We start from the raw sequence: 20184 nt of genomic DNA, 5'->3' as shown, positions 1-20184 counted from the left end.
GATACCCTTTAATCCCCCTGGATAACCTAAAGATACCCTTTAGTTCATGTCACAGAGGCAAGGATTGCGTGTTCAGGTTTATGTAAGAGAGTTTGTGTCCTGAAACACTTCATAGTTCATCTTTCAATCATTAGAATGTTACAGAAATGTCTGAAGCTCTCAATTAGCATTGAAGGGAAATTAAATTGATCACTGGACTGCAAGAATTCAGTAACAGTTTTGTGCTTTGCTGGGATACTCTGTGACATATAGTGGGATCTGTAATGTACCCAGACCTAAGCTCAGGTATCAACAAAGACAAACAAGGTTGCTTATTATTCTAGGTTGCCTACCAAATTTTTAATTGGAAGACATTCCAAATGAGCTACCCTAGCTTAGTATAGCCATTCCTATTTTGCATTAGTGGAAAGTATGACTGCACAAAGTAAAAAAAAAAAAAAAAAAAAAAATACATGAAAAAGAAGAGATCCATTTCCTGGAAAATCTCTTCTTCATATCACTGTTCATATCAGCTGTTTTGCTCTAAAAATACCCACAAATTATTAAGTAATCAAAAAGTTGACATTGTCTGATCCTTCTCTTTTCATCAGTAATTAAGATCCTGGCTCTCAATTTCACACTGCGTGCTCAAACTGTTTGAGTCCTTTTATGAAACACCTTTACGGAATTCAGAGTATAATCCAACTATAATTATCCTTGGGGGAGAAAAAAAAAAAAAAAAAAAAAAAGAGTGAATTTAAGAAGTAAGAACAATCTTCTAATTTAGCAAAGTCTGAGTTTTAAGACAAGGAATCACATGTAAGTTCCATATGACTACTAAATGTGCCAAATTGAAGATGCCAGAGATAGCTAATTCACACTGCAAACTAGCTGTAGTATACAGACATTATGCCAGTTCAATTGAAGCCATTTAAAGGGAAAATAAAACAGAGTGGGATGGTACATGAAGGCCATTTTAACAGTGTGACAGAAGAGTATGATCCTGCATTTTCCTATACTGTGGGAAATAGTTTTCTTTAAACATGGTAAACAGAAGCTGCAACTATTTACCTTATGTTCCACACCCACCTAGACCCTTCCTCCTCTAAAAACCTTTGTGAAGCTACAGAAAAGGAATAGCAATAAAGACACAAAATAAGTCAAAGATACACTGAAAATAAAAAGGAGCTTTCCCCAATGGTTCCTTGTAGTTTTAAGCTTTACTTCTCACTCTCCCAGTTCCCACCTAGGCCATCACTCACCTGTTATGACAAAGATCTGCCAGCCCTCCCAGAAGACTGAAGAGCGAAGAAAATGAAAAAGCAACAGAATTACAGAATTGACTAATAGTTTAAACACACACACACACAGGGGATATCAGCATTCTGTGGGTAATCTGTTCACTGGTTTGGGTTGCTTTCTAGACCTAGCAGATCTCATGTAAAACAAGCATTTTAGTGGTGATAGTACACAGCCCTTGTATGAAGTGAACAGATTAAACTATTTATGTTCAACTGCTGAAAGCACTCCAGAAATTGATGTCAATGTCAGAAACCTTATTAGGTTTCAGAAGAGGTAGGAAAGCTTCAGCCTAATCACAAGATAGGAGGTCTTCAGGCTTTTGAGAATGACATCTGAAGGGCATTGAGATTGTTTTCTATAAAAGGAAAGGGCAAATTTCCAGTACATATATAATCACTGGTAGCATTTATGTTGTCATCCTCTCTAAAGCAATAACAAAGTGCACAAATGGTGGATGATTAGAGAGGTCAGTCAAGTGCCCCATTCAGCTGTAATTGTAGAGTTTTCAAAAATTCTTTTGACATCAGAAAATATCATATGTTTTTTTAACCCAGCTTTTTGCTATGATTAGTTAATTCATGCAAAATCAGTGAAGAAACAGAATGGGAAATTAAAAGCAGTAGAACAGGAATGTCATTTTGCCATAGTGATAAGTAATCAGCAAAATCTGTTCACTTCAAAATTACTGATACCTGCCACTATTTAACCCCACATGCACAGGACCTCAGCAAATTTTGTTTAAAATAGTACCACCTTGAAGGTCTCGAAAGTCTTTTGAAAGAAGTGCTGCCTCATGTACACTTTTGCTTCAATCAGTATTCTCTTTCCCTGCTCTACCTAGAACACTTCACAAGATTGTCCTGTCTCACAAAGAAAATCTGAACACACCTTTTTACTCAATTAACATCAATTTTGAACTATCATGCCTCTTAAAATCTGACAATCTTCCTACTAAGGAAATTATGTTTATTCTCTAATAGTATGTAATGAATGGACATATATTTTCCAGTTTTGAAATAAATTTTCATTAGAGAATACTTAAATTATATAAAATTATATAAACATATAATCTGCCACAAACCAAATAGGAGTTCTCATGTCAGTAATATTACTCAAAACAAGGAATTATTTGAATTACTTATAGTTACTTAAAAGTGGAAGAACCCTTCAGTACAGGTGTGATTAGTTTTCAATCCAGGAACAAGGAAAAAAAAAACCACATGACATCATGCATCACACCAGCTGAAAGTCCTCATTATTTATACACTTTCTTGCTTCAGAAAAGTGGGAAATTGAAATAGAAGAACATGGCAGGAGAGATGTGGAACTGGGGAAACAAAGAGACAGTCCTGCACTGGCTTACTGGTGTGAAGGAAAAAAAACAAAGGAAAGTACTCTGATGATCAAAACCTTAAATTTGATGTCACTTCTGTAATTCCAGACCATGAGAGAGGGAGCTTTTGGCAGGCTTAGATGTAATTTAGAATTTTAGAAAAATTTCTCTGTAGTACAGTCCTGGTGACACTTCAGCAACACATTCAGAGCTCAGTGTGAAGGATTTGTCCTGTGAAGTTTATTACATAATAGAAAAAAATGATGTTAAACATATTAGGTTGTAACTTTGACATGAAAATGTGCTTTCAGTGCACCTAAATTTTAGCACCGGGCTTCTGTCATTGATCAGGGAGAATGAGGTAGTTCAACTGATCCCCAGACAAACATTTGTTGTGATGACACTTAATGCTTGCAGTCATTTCAGTTCTTCAGCTAATGGTTGTTTGCCTGCCATCAACAACCATTAGGATGGAGTCATAAGCTCTTTGGGAGAGTTAATATTGCTGCCTTGCTTTTTATCTTATTTTATTTTAGGACACCTTTTTCTTCCAAGAGCTTTATTTTTCCATTTAGGATTTCTACAGAAGTTCAAGGTAGGAAAAGGCTTTAAATGTTAATGTCTTGCCTAATGAGGGCTTTGCAAAGAAAATTGTGAATAGTTTCACGTGCAGTGTATCATAACACAAGGTTGTTTGGGTTTTCTTATTTTTTTTACAGTGTATGAGATCAGGGGATATGCCTCGCATGCAAAAACACCAGTGTAAGAAAGTGAACTGAAGATTATTTCTGTGACCACTGAAATACATAGCAGAAGTCATACATCATCAGGAGAAACAAAAAAAAGCTTTAGGAAATTATTCAAATCTCCCCAAAGTCCTTCCATGTACAACTCTACTTTTCAGTTGGTGAAAGCATTATTTTTCCTTATATAATAATCATTATATTTCTGCATGAGACTTTTACATTTGTAATTCGTATAAAAGGAAAATTGAAAAACCCACTGGGACAACCAGGTACAGAAAGCTACGTCTGGGTTGATCTTAGTTTGGCTGAAGTTCAAATCCAGTCTTTCAAAGTAGAAAGGAAAAATAGTTTCCAGTATTCCAGCATTTTCTGTAAACACAGCAGAATGTAGGTACATGCATCTCAGAATAGCCAATGGCAGGAGTGCTCTGCAGTACATAAACAAAACAAGTTCTCTTAGAATCATATACAAGATCCTTGTGTTCTTTTACAATGTACACCATTAACAAGCAGTCTAGAAGTTTGACCAGACCCTAATATCTTTCCTAATTGTACAAAGCATAGTAGCTGGTAGCCCCTTTTGTTCTTTCCTCTGTCCATTAGAAACAAAAAGTGAGTAGGCCAAGGTGTGGTTCTTGCAGACTTCTCTGAGTCTTTGTTATCTTCGTTATTGCTTCTTCTTCATACAAACAGTTCTAATAGCCTCCAAGCCCTCTTGATTCTGCAATATTATACAATCTCCTTTTCAAAATAAATGGAAAGCTGCAAAGCTTCCAGCAATATTTCATTTTGCAAGGGTAATCACTGGCTCTAAAAGATTATTATTACTATTATTATTATTATTATTATTATTATTGTTGTTGTTGTTATTGTTATTATTGATGATTTATGATCTCTCCTAAGCTACTGGTATATTTTCCATAGTAAATGGTCTTTGATTTAGTTCATGGTTATCAATGAAAAACCACCTGAAACACAGCAATGCTTCATAAATTGTTTATCAGCCATTTGCCAGTGACACAAGAACTGCAGGTGAAAGAGAAATTTAAATACATTATTTTTCATGCCTGTGCTTTCAAGCTGTTTGCCTTATAGAAAAAGTAGATGTCCAAAAGCTGATAAATATGACTGACACTGTTAAATACAGAGTGACTTCAGATATTTTCTTTCAGGTTTGCAGTAGATGTGACCTCAGCAGGTAGCAGCTATCAAGCAGCTGTTTCCTCAGATCCTTGCTTTTCACTGTATTTCTCTGCAGGTTCATTGGTCTGCTCTCATCACATGTTACTCTTATGCTGTCCACTCTATATCCTACACATCCTCAATCTACTGAAAATAGAGCTAAGTACCACTGATGTGTGAAAGGAAATCTAAGTCCAAATATTTCACCTTTTCTTTTTGCAGCCGGACCCTGCGGGCAGAGATATCTCCATCCGACCAATCTTGGAGCACTGCGAAAACACCCACATGACCATCTGGCTTGGGATTGTCTATGCTTACAAAGGGCTGCTGATGGTAAGCACAGCTTCTTCTGCACAGCACTGACTGCAAGCTGCTATTTACTGATAGGCATGAACTGAATTATATTTGCTTTCCTGATGGCTGGGAGTGAGTAAAAACTGCCTCAAGTGCAACTTCTATAATCACATCTGTTCATTAGATAGTAATATGTGGATATATTCATAGGTAAAATAAATAAGACATCAGTAGCATTTAAGCTGAATATTATAGATATACCACAAACAGAAGTTCAGTAGTGAAAAGATGGGTCAATAAATGAGACAACTTTGTAAATAAAGAAGTCAAATCGTCCAGATTCTTGTAGGTCCTCCAAAAAGGTAGAACTAGGTTGTCCAAGATGTTTGCTTCTTAGTTGCTAATGTATTTGAGGAATAGTCATGAGATGCGGATTAATCTGGGGCCTGAATCAAAATAACCTTTTTGTTGCTGAGGCTCATCTCCAGAAAAAGATTTAGTAACTGAAACAGGCCTCAGGAATCAGGAACTCTGAGGCTTGAAAATATGAAGAAAAAAGAAACTGTATAGGTGACTATTAGTGATTAAAAACTCCTGAGCCTGAAGGTTTTTGAAAACATCTGATATTGACAGCACTGACCAGCAGAACACCTATCTCGGGTTGAGCCCCATCTGGATCCTAAGCCTGATAGACATTATTCTACACTGCCTGAAGGGGTCAATCTGTTCTGGGCATTTGGAGCATGCTGGTTCATTAGGACACCGGGGAAAGATTGAACCAGCTGCTTCCACTTGGCATGGTTGCTGCTGATGCCCAGAGGGAGCTGCTGGTGCCTGGAGTCCCCTTCTTCCCTCTCCTCCATGTATGACTGCTTTGATGAGTCCTGCTGCTCTTTGTGCTGCATTTTTCAGGCTAAAAAGTCTTTAAATATCCAATAAGACGTTCAGCAGGGAGGGGTGACAAGTTTTGTTTCTTTAAATTCTAAACAGTTGCTTTGAGGGTCAGACCACTCTGCTGGGATGAGCCTTCAAGCAAGGGGGCACTAACATCAAATGTCTCAGGTGAGAGCTCTGATCCTTAAGCTACTAGCCAAAAGGAAGCCTTCTCAACTTTCCATTTAATAAAGAAAAAGAAAAAAAGAAAAAAAAAATAAAGACAACTTTATGTGTAGATGCCTCCTTTTCAGAGAATGTCCAAGCAGGCTGTGAAATAAAGAGCTAGGACATATGTGCTCCCTCCAAAGGGATCAGGAATTAGGAGTGATTCCACACTTCAGTATGTCTTATTGGTTGGTCAGCTCGGGGATGTACATTAACTTTGGCATGTAGCACAGCATCAAGGAATCTGTGTCCTGAAGGATGCCACAAGTTGGGAGCCATGACATTGACCAGCACTGGGGCCATGGTAGGATTCAAACAAATGGTAGGGGTTTTTTTTGTTTTTTAAATAACTTCATCAATGTTCTCAGTTAAAATATTTTAAAGATACATTCTCAGGCAACTTTCTTTGAGGTTTCAAGTTTAAGTGGTGTTAGACAGTAGTCAAATCTAGTCCTTTGCCCTAGATTGGTTTGTCAGCATGTATGTTGGACTATTTTCTGCAAGGTATCTTGTGACTCTCTTTAAGTCTGCAACTGTGATTTGCAAACTTATTTTGCAAATGTCATTACATTATTTGACAATAATATGTGCATATATGCATGCTTGAATTACCCAATTCACTACTGAATTTCTTAGTTTGTGGTATATCTATAATATTTAGCCTAAGTGCTACTAATACCTTATTTATTTTACTTATGCCATTACTCACTAATTTCAGACACACAGTGTTTCATAACCACCAGTGAAATACACACTTTTTATTATTCCAGTGCCCTCTTAACACACAAATCACTACATATTGAAAAGGAAGGTACTCATCTGAATCATTTAAATAATTGCTATGATGAGTGAATGAATGATATGAGGACAATAGAATTGATGCATTTTATCTCATCACCAAAGATGTTTCTGTACATGTTTCATACACAAAGATGTTTCATACACACCTTGCCTTCAGAGCAATAAAACAGAACCTCTCATGTTACTGTATCATTTTATATAGGTTTATCTAATAACAAATTCTGTGATTTTTAATAACAAAATACATATCTAATTTAACATGCTATATACTTAAGAGCTATTATTGCTAATTAGGGCACAGTGCATTATTTAAGGTGAAATGGCTTGGGCCAAAATTATTTACTGTGACCTCTTGTCTCAAAATGGGAATACAAAAAATGGGGTTAACCTGAAAAAGTCCCTTTCTTTCTTGTCTTGAAGTAAAAGCAATCCTGTCCATTCTGATGTCTTAAGCATACTGATGCAGTGAATAAATCATTTACGGTAGGGCAGGGCACAGAAGGGCAAGAAAGGGCAGGGAATGCAAGGAATGGCAAAATAAGGGAAGGCTTTACTTGACAGGATACACTGGTTCCCTCTACATTAAAGTAACCAAACTCTAAAAGGCAGATTCACAATTCTTCAATTTCCTCTGAAGGAATGTCAGGAAATGCTTACTCTGCATGAAGGCTTCTCAGTTACTAGATTCAGATTCCTCAGGTGACTACAGAATAACAGGAAAATTACCATCCTAAATTTTGCCTTTTACCATTTTATTAATCTTCTTAATGACCAATGTATTAGTCTTCCCCAGTTTCTGCATACATAGAGGACTCACTGTTTTCTCCCATCTCAAGTTCAGCTCCAAAAAGGCTGCATATAAGTTCAAGGTCTGTCTGTGTGTACATGTTGACCATCACAGAATTAGGATCAATTAGGCTGAAAAAGGCTTCTGAGATTGAGTCCAACCTATGCCTGAACACCACCATGTCAACTAGATCAGTTGCATGTCGACTGGTCAGTTGCAGTATTTTGATTTTTGATGAGACAGACATAGTTGAAAAGCACCTTTCTTTCATTTATTCCAAAGGATGATCGAAAGTACACCATTTTAAACTTGCTGGTGGTGCATTATTAGGGAGTGCACTAACATCTTTCTGAGGGGTATGAGTTATTTGTCTCACCTCAGCCAGACTGGGCTCCTCTTTGCTTATTAATCACACACATAGTAGTCTTGTCTATTGTTTAATTCCTCTCCTCCTGATAATGCTTTGAGTTAACTTTAGACTCAAGGTGTGCATCTGTTTCATTGTGTCCCTGACATGTTATTGTAGGTACTTGTTACTCAGCTACTGAGAAACAGCCTTTTGAGGCAAAACTATATTTTGAGCTTCACTGTTGCTCTGTACGAAATCCTACTTTTGCCTTGTGCTAATTGAGGAGGTTTTAAGCCATAACTAATTAGAGTGACCATTTCTCATACATTATTTTTAATGTGTTGTCCTTAGCTAACCTTGCCAAGAATAAAAATATCAGTATTTCATGACTAAGATAGGAAAAAAAAATAATGCATATTCATCATGGGACTTGATAAATGCCACTAAGAATAAGAAATTTATTTTCCTCTAACGATTCATATTGAAACATTTCACTGTAGTTGATATACTGCCCAAAACAACCCTGTAATTTATTTAGGAGCCAAAGAAAGTATTAGTTCAACTAATATTAATTGGCATAATGTTCAATCTTAATTTCAAGTCTGAAAGAATCCTCTGCTTCCTGAGGCTTTCTGATTGCTAAACTGAATTTGTCTTACTTTCAAGCCTTGAACTTTGGTGGGTCTTGTATATATGTTATCCCTCTTACTCTAAAATGACCTGATGTTCTTATTTCTTGGCAAATTTCCTTGCATTTGGCCAAATTTCTGTGATTTCTCTAACAATCTTTCTGTGAGTTGTCTACCATTCTTCCCCTCTGCTTCCTCTGTATCATTTTCAGTCATGTTATTATCTCCTCCAAGTCAATGTACATATCTGGGACAGCTTAAGTTAGAATTTTTTTAAAAACTATCCTTTTTTTTCAGTAGCTTCTCATTAATAGTTATATGTAGAGATCCATCACATAGATTTCAATCAGTTATAATTTGTTGTATTGATTTTATAGCATTCTGGATTTAAATAATGATACTGTGCGGTATTAAGACAAACACTATTGAGAAATTCATCTATCCTGCATGAATGTAATTACCTTTATTCAGTCTTGAAAACCCATTTAAAAAAATAATAGCAATTTGAATTATATTTCTATCCTTTTTTTTTTTTTTTTTTTTTTCACTTACTGGCTGAGTTCATGTGTCAGCCATTTCATTAATTTGCTTAGATAGAAATTACGGTAATAGCTCTGTAATCACTGGGGCTGTTCCACTTTCTCTTTTCCCATATGGCCTCTTTGTATCTTAAGTGGAGCTTTGCCAGAATTCCAATAAATATCAACAATTAAGCCCAGCAGTCCAAAAAACTTCTAAATCAATTCTTAAAACTACTGCATGTAAGTTATAGGATCTCTGTGATTATAACAGCTTGTCTTGACAGAGTTTTCAAGAGCTCTGTCTTGCTGCTGGAATAAGCTGCACTTCACTATTTTGGCAAAACTCTTCCATCTCTTTGTAAATATCGGATAAAACCCTTGTTAAGCACATTTTACTGCTATTGAATTTGTCATCTTCCAAGGAATGAATCATTATTAAGATTCATTTTTCTCAACTTACATTTTTTATAAATCCTTATGAATTCTGTTAATGCTCCTAGCCATTCATTTACTACTATACATTTAACTTACCTTTCCACTATCTCTATTTCAGATCTTTTATTCATAGTCATTATTATGAATTTACTCTTTTTAACTTTTGTTACATTCTGTCCAGTCTTTGGCCAATTTTATTGCTTGTTTTTTTTTACATTCCACAACAGTCAAAACAATTTTTAGATAAGAATAGCTTTTTTACACATGTGCAGATTAGGAATGGTTATTTACAGCATATACACAAACATCTTTCAGTTGCTGTTTGTAAATACACTTGTTGTTATCCCTTCTCCCTTCTCCAATGTCTTCCTTTGCTGTGTTGGCTAATACAAAAACATTATTTTTCCATTTTTTTCATGCACTTGGAAGGAGATTTTCAAAAGAGGAGTTAGGTACCATGGTTTAGATCTTGGGTTCCAGTCAGTGCCCTGCAGCCCAGTCTTCAGTCAGCACTCGGTGCTCTTGGCTCGGCAGGCAGGAGGGGAAGCAGATGCTGGTTGTGTGACAGGCACCAGTTCACAAATATCCTACAGAAAACTTGGCCACTGACAGCATTTAGGTACCTACAGGTGGTACTGAGGGATGTTCTGGCTGTCCTTGCTGGATGTTGGATGTAGCTTCTCACTGCTGCTCCAGGTGCTTTAGCCCTCCCAGGAGCTGTGTATGATCAGTACAGCTGTGGTGTGCAACACATGCTCCTCCCTTTATTATTTTACTATTATTTTATATTTTATACTCAATGAAAGATGGATGTAAAGAATTTATTTTGTTGTCACTAAGGAAAGGGAAGCAGTTTATCAGCTCACCCAGGGAGTTTGATCAGCCTTTGTCCTTAAAAGGTTCCAGAGCCAGACTGGATAAAAGTATGAGCAACCTGGACTGAACTCACATCTGAGCCTGCTTTTTGAGCAGGAGGTTGCACTAGATTATTTCCTCAAGTCCCTCCCAATTATCTTATGATATTATATCAACCATATTGTTAATTAATTCCTTTATAAAATTAATAAATTTGATGTTTAGAAAAATTGAATAGTTTTCAGATTCTGTTAAAATTCCCAATCGTTTTCTGATAATACCTTTGATTTTTAACAGATATATTTGCATTCTTTCCTAGTTCTCTTCATGATCAAAAAGAGAAATCAGAAGGGCATACCTCCTTAACAATTAAGTTGCATGATTCCAAATCATATATATGGTGGGATCCATCTGTCCCATCTTATAGTGATTAGAGAGGAAGATAGTTGAGCTTTGTGGTGGGGGAAAGTAGTTTATAGTGGTACCAGATATTTATTATATCTTCAATAAAACATGGATGGTATTTTAGCATCCAAAACCACATTTCCATATGGCTTTGTTGGATAAATTTTTCCCTGATATGACCATAAGGAAACTTCAAAGATACTTTTTAAACGTTGCAGATAGTGCAATATTCCCTTACATGTCTCTTGGCATCAGTTTTTGTACAGCAGAAATTGATTTAAGCTGTAGTGCACACACTGGCTTTTAGCAGAGGTGCTTCACCTCTTTACAGAGCTGTGATTGTGGTAATCTTATGCCAGAGACAATATAAACCCACTCCAAATGGATATTTGCTAATGACCAATTGTGTATTTGTTTCAACTGAGTTTCTATAATGTGCTTCATGGCTAAGCTTAATTTTCATGGAAGAAGTCAAGTACACTCTGAATGGACAGAGTGGGATATATTTTATTGACCTGTTGATTTGGGAGGCTGGAATATAAAGCAAAATCTGGATGCCTTTTAGTGCTCATAGCTTGGTGCAGCTGCCTTTTTGCCTTGCATTGGGACTAAAGGGTTTTGCCAAGACCATTAAGAAGAAAATCCTTCAGCTGAGTAGCTGAATATGCATATCTTGCAATTAAAATCAATATTTAGCTCTCATCCTAATGCTCAATAGAAATATTAATCTTTCCCTTAGTAATGTCTATCCAGAGCAGCTCTGTGAAAATTAACTAAATACACAGCTGACTCATAGCAGATCAGGGGAGTGAGCAATGGTTAGCATCAGATTGTACTGACAGTGAAGGTAAGAGACCTACAAAGGGAATAGTTTGTCTTTCAGCTTTCTAACCTTACTTAATTTCAGGTACAGGTAATTAATTAAAAAAAAAAAAAAGTCACTTTTCCATGAATCTTCCTGAAAGCTGCTCAGTATTTTGTACTGCACAAGTCTCCAGTGAAAACATGAAAACCGAAAATCCTTTTTTTTATTTTATTTTTATTTTAAAATATCTGCAGCCATTTCACTGAAATAAAAATGTGTCTGTGTCTGTGATGACCTGGATTTAATGAATGAACCTGAGTAGAGAAATGCACAAGTCAAGCTTCACAGTTACTTCAGGCTGAAAGTTCTTTACAGGCCAGAGTCCAGAACTGCTTTGGTTTAGGGGAGCCAGGAGGAGAAATCTCACAATAATTTAGCTAGAAGAAACAAAACCAAAACAAAAATCTCCAGATGTAAAATCTTTGAAGAAAAGGCTTGCTTTTATTTTGTTATGTTGCACACAGCAGGGCTACAATCCACAAGAGAACAGGGTCAGTGCTACTACAATACAGCAATTAGCTGCAAAGTAGCAGGTCAGATATATAATACTTCCAAAACCATATCCCCTAGTTATTGGCAAGCATGACTTCTGACAGACTTGAGATTTTTCCTCTGGTATTTCTCTGCTCTTGTCAGATATCTTTAGTGTAATTTTCTCTATCTCTTTTTCCTAATGCTGTTCATAATGTAAGCTCACATGATTTTGAAATGAGGCATTTTAAAAATGGTTTAATGACAGTACAGGGCAATGGAGGTGAATAAATATTAAATAATAACATTTTAATACAGATTTCTTTAAACTGTCTTCCTGTCACATGACAGTCTGTGCAATCCAATAGCAAATTAGGCACTTGGTTGCATCAATATATGTTGTAGATCTAAGCAATTGTTACTGTGTTTAGCAGTAATTCTCATGAACATGATTTAAAATTAACTAGCTGGTAGAGTTTTAAAAAAGAGTGTTAAATATTTTCCAATACATCAACTACAAACATTTTTATTATATTCCCAGGTATCAAAATTTGGTCAGTACAGCATTTTTTAAAATTAAAATTTTCCTGTTGAATGTCAACACATGTATAATTCTCCATACATCTGTTATACTTCTAATGTTTTAATACAGATTTCTTTTAGTGACCACTAAGCTATCTTTAATCACAGTGATACAATCCTATTGTCTTTAGATGCTGTTTTCCCCAGATTTATACAATTTTCTCACAGCCTTTTTAGGTGCACTGACAACACAGCCTAAACCTACCATACCAACAGCTGCAAAGGTAATACTCTAAATCAGTGTCAAATGGAAGCTGCCTACCCTCAAGCAAAAGATGAAACAAACCAATCCTGCCTGTACAGCTCCCCATATCTTATGAGAAAATCCAAACCAATATTTTATGTCACTTTCTACATCAAGAAGATGTGTGTATTAGACCATCAAAATTGAGGAAGGCTTTAAATTCATGAATAACAGTGTAGGAAGTCTTCCTAGCTGCATTCTCAGTGTCATTGCTTCCAAAAAGGGATACAAAAAGGACTAAAATTAGGCCATTAGACTTGACAAGAGGCTGAGGTGTCCTTAAATTTTAGACAACAGCTTTCTATAAGGGAATATGTAGCCTTGAGTTATTCAAATTCCTTTGGAGATGTGTGGGATCCATCAGCAGCCTCAGGATGGGAATTGTAACTGGTGTAAAGCAGTGGGGACAGATGTGTCCTACACCTCTCTGAATCCAGCACTTTAGGACTCCTAAGAGCTGCCTGCCTCCATCCCAATGTGTATTTATGCACGCCTTCTCTAAAGACTGTTTAATCAAAATTCTCAGCAGAGATCAGAACTAACATCCCACACAAGCGTCCAATTAATTAAAACAGTCACTCTCTCATTACATTAAATCCAACAGCTCTGGAAGAAGTTGGAGGTCTCCTCCTGAAGCCAGACTCTGCTCTAGGGTTAGGGAGCACATCTCAGGCAAAATTTGGAATTGTGCTTTGTTCTCCAAGCATGAAGCTACGCAGTAGTGATCACCAGCGTCATTGTCTTGAATGAGGATGGATGCTGATGTATTTTGTGTGAGGCCCAAGCCAGTGGACAGTCTGAGAAACCTTCACCAGCTTGAGCCCTCTAGGAGCAATAGGAGGAGAGACAGCTGCATTTCAAATCCCAGCAGGCAGCCTAAAAATATCAAATAGTCCTTAAATCCCACAGCAGTCTCAAGAATTAGGTGCCCCCAAGCACAGTTTGAAATGTAATGTGGGGAAGATGGATGTTTAAAGTTTAGGTACCTGGAGTAAAGAGAAGCTGAGCTAGGTACTATGAGTCTGTGTTTTTAACTGTAGCTCCCAAGTTTCACATTCAAAAGTTGTCAAGGGATCACAGAAATCTGGACCTTTAACTAGCAATGTTTGCATCCCATTCCTCAACCAAGCCATTTCACAGGATTTTACCAAGGGATTTACAGGATTTTTGCAGTCATAAAACTGAATCTTTCATGTGTGCATATTTCCTGAGCCTCAGGAAGGGGTAAAATAGGAAGGGCAGGTGGAGGAAAAGCAAAGCATGGTGTTCCCTCAGGAAGGCTTTATCTCAGAGGAAAAACCTTGCCAGCCCCCACTGAGGCCTGCAGGCATCTGTGCCAGGCAGACAAGGAGCACCTCTGCAATCACCACTGCCCTGGCAGCCGGATGCAGAAAACTTTCACCTTTTATCCATGTTTGAGTCTCAAAGATGAGCTGTGACTTCTAGAAAAGAAGATCTCTCTTCCTTAGGCAAGCATTTTACCCAAAATGCTAATAAAAATTAAAAACAATGCTTCCAGATTTATAGTGGCTCATTCTGAGGAAACCCACTTGCTGCAAGAGCCTCTCCCTTTCTTTAGTTGTCATATAAATACACACATATCTTCCTTTCATCCAGAAGATATTTAACCATTTTCCATGCTGTTCTCAATTATAAATGAGAATGGGCCAAACCAAAACCCCCACAACACTCTTCAAACAATCTTTTTTCCATTATAATTTATATTTTAGATAATTTTATAACCACTTCAGCTATAAATTCATCCCCATTATTTGTAATAAGTGCTGGTCTCATGTAAGTATGTTGGCTGTTTTCCCAGAATAATGCTTTAGGAATGGAATTTGTTCATACAGGGGGAAGTGGAGGAGAGTGAGGGATGACTTCCAACCCTAAAAATCTCATTAATAATTAACCATAGTATGAGAAGATAGAAATGTTCTCCATAGTTAATCAGGATCTCATCCCTTTAAAACTGTGATGAAGAAATACAGACAAGGATTCCATCTACCCCTTAAAACAGCTCGGCCCAGACCAGCCTGTTTGTCAGTTCAGGGCTGACTAAATGTAAATTTGCAGCAGAACTGAGCAGTGCAAGGGAGTGGAGAACAAGCAACCCCTGAAATGGTGGGGTCTGGGGGAAACAGGTCTGTGCCCTGAAAAAAGGTACCACCACTGTATGTCTCCCCGTGCACCCAGGTGCATGCAGTGACTATTTGCTTCTGCAGAGCCTGAAAAGGAGTCTGTACATTCCTGCTCTGTCTGTGCACAGCGCCAGACCCTACAGCAAAGGAGTGCTGCCTGCATCCTTCCCTATCCGAGGGATCACCTGTTTTACCAGAGGGGCTCTGAAAATGCATCAGAGAATGAGCTGTTGCTCAGGCCCAAAGTTTGATAAGGGGCTCACTAACCTCAGCTGCCCTACCTGAATGGCTGAGACCCCTTGCTGACCCAGGTAGCTGCATACAGACCCCTTAAGAGCATCCCCTTCCCATGCTCTGCCCACAGCAGCCACTACTGTTCTTCCTGCAGTTCTTGGGCTGCTGGGAAGGTGAGTAGAAGAGGCAATGGGCCAGAGTGAGGTACGGGCTCTAGTCCAACTAAAGGAGATTAAACTGAAGAGGCAGGACTGCAACAGCAAGGCAATGGAGTGCCCTGAGCAGGACCATCTCCTGCAGCAGCTTGTAGAGGCACAGGATGGGAATGTTGCTGAGAAGGATTTGGGTAGGGATTGCAAGGGCAGCTACTGCTGCTGTTGCTGGGAAAGGCCGCCTGTGGCAATTTATCTTGACAGGGAATGCAGCAGTGATGGCAGCACTGGGAAGTGGGTGAGCAAATGGTTCTACATCCCTTGCCGGGACTGGGAATCCCCTGCAGCCTGCCATACTGCATGGGCTGAGAGCAGATGCCTAATCTGCCAAAGCCTCCTAGCCAGCTCTGCTCATGCCCATGTGGCAGGGTGACATGTGTGCTGTAGGCAAGAGAATGAACTAAGCCAGCAGACAAGCTCAGGGTGGGCAGAGCTGGCAGTTCAGCAGCATGTCCTGGTTGGAAGTGCCTGGATGAGTAGGTAGGTGGCTGCAGCCTGCAAGTGCCTGTGGGAGTGTGAAGTATCTGAGTCACAAGTGGTTGGCTTTGTTGCCATTGTTATTTGAGATTAAAACTAAGCAAATAATCAAGGAAACTTGCATTACTAGTGTCCCAGTGTTACTACAACTTGGGTTGAAACACAAGTTTGTAGAGCAAACATCAATCTGCCATTTCCCTACTCTCTTTTGCTTGTCTGGCAACCAAACAATGTTCTTCTGGTACAGGTTATTTGCCATAGGAAAAAACCAAGCAAACAGAAGAACAGAAGTTAAACTATACTAGACAACTGCAATTTGTCACCCAAACAGCATCACCATTGACCTCCAATTTCCTGTATTGCACATAAATTGAAGTTGTATAAAGGAGAATATTATCTCCATGACATGGCAGTGGACAAATGTGAGGGTCTGGGAGGCAGGCTACTAAGGTCAATGGGAGTGCACCTTTGTTCTTTCTCCTTCTTGTCTGTCCCTGTATTCTGATCAGAAACAAAAGCTAGAAAACATAGAAACCATGTCCTGGACCTTAGTGGTGGTTCCTCTCTCTTTCCTTCCCTTCATCTAATACCATCTGCTGTCTGTCATGCTTCCCAGGGCACCTACACTCCTACAGGGCTTTGCCTAGGCTGCAGGCTGGGTTACCTATTTACAACATCTTGAGTTCGTTTTGGCTTTCACTGCATTGCCAGAGCTCCTCTGAGGAATGCAAGAGGAAGAAAATAATTGTCTGCAGCAGTTCATGTTGCAGAAAAATCTAATTAAATTTCAAGGGATGGAGATGGCTTCCTTCCACTAAAGGCTTTCCCCTGCTGAATTGCAAAAGCATATTGCAAATAACAAAGGGGCTAAAACTTAAAAATACACCAAAGGAAAAAGGCAAACAAAAAATTGCCACAAGAATGTTTTATGCCAGAAATCATTAGACAACTGCAATTGAAAGGCCATTACCAACTCCCACTATAATAAAAGACATTATAATTGTAATCTGAACAACTCGGGTGACACTTTCTACATTGTATATTTATCTCTCATGGGACACATCTTGGCACTGCTGCTTATTAATGTAGGTGATAATCATGTAATGAATAGCTGGATTGATAAGAGTATATTGAGAACAGCTGCTAAAAATAGCTAAAAAAACAATGCTGAAATCCTTGAAAAGAAACAGGAAGGGCAGTCTTTAAGAATTATTTAAAATATAAAATAAAGATAACCATAGCATTTAGAAAATTTTTTTTCCAGTCAGGACTAACTTTAAATTTCACATATTTCTTGTTAGAGCAGGAATCTGTCCTAGTGAGCAAAACAAATCATATAGGTAATTAGATATTGAGGAAAAGGTAGGTGTATATCTCTGAATTGTAATATCGCCTATATTTGTCAAGTTGGAAAACATACCTGTTTTAAATTAGTGCTTTTTTCTGGATGACAGCCAATTCCTCCTAAAACTATCATCGTTTCTCCTTCTTTTACCATTTCAGTTATTTGGGTGTTTCCTCGCCTGGGAGACACGGAATGTCAGCATTCCTGCTTTGAATGACAGCAAGTACATCGGAATGAGTGTATACAACGTGGGGATAATGTGCATTATCGGTGCTGCTGTCTCATTCCTTACTCGGGACCAGCCCAATGTTCAGTTCTGCATCGTTGCTTTAGTCATAATATTCTGCAGCACCATTACTCTCTGCCTTGTGTTTGTACCTAAGGTAGGTGAATTAGTTTTGCGTGGATCTGGATTATTTTCCTGCTGTTCTGTAATTATGATGTAATTTGTACATGGTTATCACCTTTTCAAGTGCAGTGGACAGGTATGAGTTCTTAACCAAGCCCAGCTATAAACTCTGCTCTCTGGACCATGAAGGAAAAACAAAGCTTCATGATATTTTGGAGAAAATGTGAATACAGGAGCTTCTAATGCCTATATTTTTACTGAAATTGTGACTGGGGAAACAAAAGTTGTTTTTTTGTAGTTTCAATGGAATAGTCTCTATTTCCAACTTTCAGGAAATTTTTTGAAAGAGTGACGATATAAATGGAGATTCAGGGGGGACAGGTCCTGTTGTCTACTCTGCCATGTTTCTTCTCTTCCCTCTTCTTTTTGGTGATCAGTTATAGGTACCAAAGGAATGGCATAAAGCTGTCTCTGGGGTGTTTTAGGTTGGATATTAGGAAAAGGTGTTCACCCAGAGGGTGATTGGGCACTGGAAAGTGATATGCAGGGAACTGGTAACAGCACCAGCCTGACATAGTTCAAGAAGTGTCTGAACAGCGCTCTTGGGCACTTGGTGTGATCCTTGGGGTGTTCCTGTGCAGGGCCAGGAGCTGACCCGTGATCCCAGTGGGTCCCTTCCCAGGATATTCTAACATTTTTATATACCCTAAACAAGATAATCAAGTTCTCTGTTTCTATACCTACAAAATAATAAGATCTTTCATTTATGGTGGTACAATAGGCTTTGTCAGCACCTATCAGAGGAAAACTATATGTATGCTGCAAATGCTGACACTGAAGTTATATTTGTTATTTGGTATATTAAAAGACTGAGTGAGGCACAGACTGGGAGATATGCTTTCATTTCCCTTTGCTCTTTTGGGCTCTGAGAACAGGTTCATTGTGCCTTGTTGGAAGAATCAAGAAGATACTTAACAGAGGGCTGGAACCTGATCAGTTCCCTTGCAGAGTTAAGCTTTAGACATGAATAAGACAATCTTGAATGAAGGGAAAGCTGTTTTTTATGTAAGCTTACTTAGCAAAGCCTCAAGTACTAGGGAATGCATTTGATGTTTTGAAGTAAAATGTTCAATTGTATTCATTTTAAGTGGCTTGCATAAACATAGCTGTTTTTAGGTTTTTCAAGTGAGTATTTATAAGAGGTTTGTTTGTCTTTATTGTCTTTATTGGACAATGTTCAATCAATGTACTGAGCAGATTGTAGTCAGTCAGACATCTGGTGCTAAGTGGCATGCTACCTACTGGGGGACCAAGAACTATATGTACAAAAGAAACAAGAGAAACAATATAATAATAATAATATTATCTCAAAGTGTAAACACTGAAAGAAATTAGAGGTGCAGATTAGCAATAGAAGCTGATTTGTGATCTGCAAAAATAAAAAAAAAAAAGCAAAGTATTTCATTCTCCAGGACTGACTAAACAAGATGTTTTTGCAAGTTCTGCAATTCATTTGTCAAATATTAAAAATCCATACAGACATGTATAGTCATATTTTTGTTCTGGATCTTAGGGAAGAGTCACAACTTTGTTCTAAATTGAAGGAACATTCACAAACATGCAATAGAATGTACTTTGAAACACTGTAAGATTAAAGTGGGTAAGCCATATGAAAATGCATATTAAAACTCTGATGCCAAAAATAACTAAAAAGAATGTCAGAACTCTCTTCAAAGAGAATTATTAATGCTGTCCATGCCCTTTTCCCCTTTGCTTTCATGCTCCTTTGCCCATCCTTTCATTCTCTTGTCACAGGCTCTGAAATTACTTTTCTGATTCCTTTTTTAACCCCTTCCTCTGATCTTCTTCTAAACCACAGTTACCCTACTCTCATTTTTCCTCTCAGTTCTTTTTTACCCAAAATACAAATATGAATCAATGCACCCCAGCATGAAGTCCCTAACCTCTTTCCATGTACTGTCAGGTTTCCAAATGCTTAGCTATTTAGCAATAAAATTCATCATTGGATAAGGTACAAAAGCAAGATGTTGAAGCAGGGACTGGAATGCAGCACTTCCAATGCCCATGTGAGTGTTTTCACAGCTGGAGAGTTCTATCACTCGTATATATTGTCCTACATCTCCTCTGGCTGTGCTGTGCCACAGTCACAGCAGGACAGCTGGCAAGCGCTCTCCCCTCAGCTCCAGCACAGGTTGTACAATACCTCATCTGGACACCACCAAAGATTATATCCAACACTACCTAATTTGTACCTCTAGATAAGATGTTAGTGTGAGAGAGGCACCAAATCTCTCCTCTCAAGCAATTATGTCATAAATTAATACAATCTTGGTGACTTAGGAAGATTTCTGGTGAATACTAAAGCCTGTTGCTCATCAAGCACAGGGGATGATAATGAAGACCTGGAAGACTGCACTTTCTCATTTACTAAACTGACCAGACAGATGCGAGCAGTAATGTGGTTCTGAGCTAGATGAGTGCCACTACTTTTCTGCTATACCAAGTAAAGTGCATTCCTTTTAAC

At 38.1% G+C, this 20184-nt stretch overlaps 1 protein-coding gene across 1 annotated transcript in view; it reads left to right on the top strand.

The window, feature by feature from the left end:
- The window catches only part of GABBR2 (gamma-aminobutyric acid type B receptor subunit 2), a 458385-nt gene that overhangs the window by 413956 nt on the left and 24245 nt on the right, over nt 1-20184 (top strand). The window contains exons 15-16 of the mRNA XM_005517349.2: nt 4765-4875; nt 17449-17673. Coding sequence (XP_005517406.1) covers nt 4765-4875; nt 17449-17673 — 336 coding nt within the window. The remainder of the gene's footprint in view (nt 1-4764; nt 4876-17448; nt 17674-20184) is intronic.

The sequence above is a fragment of the Pseudopodoces humilis genome, chromosome 1 (assembly GCF_049639895.1).
Source record: "Pseudopodoces humilis isolate 2021_Gansu_Grassland_sample_001 chromosome 1, ASM4963989v1, whole genome shotgun sequence".
Classification (NCBI taxonomy): Eukaryota; Metazoa; Chordata; class Aves; order Passeriformes; family Paridae; genus Pseudopodoces; species Pseudopodoces humilis.
This window is presented reverse-complemented; position numbering and strand designations above follow the sequence as displayed.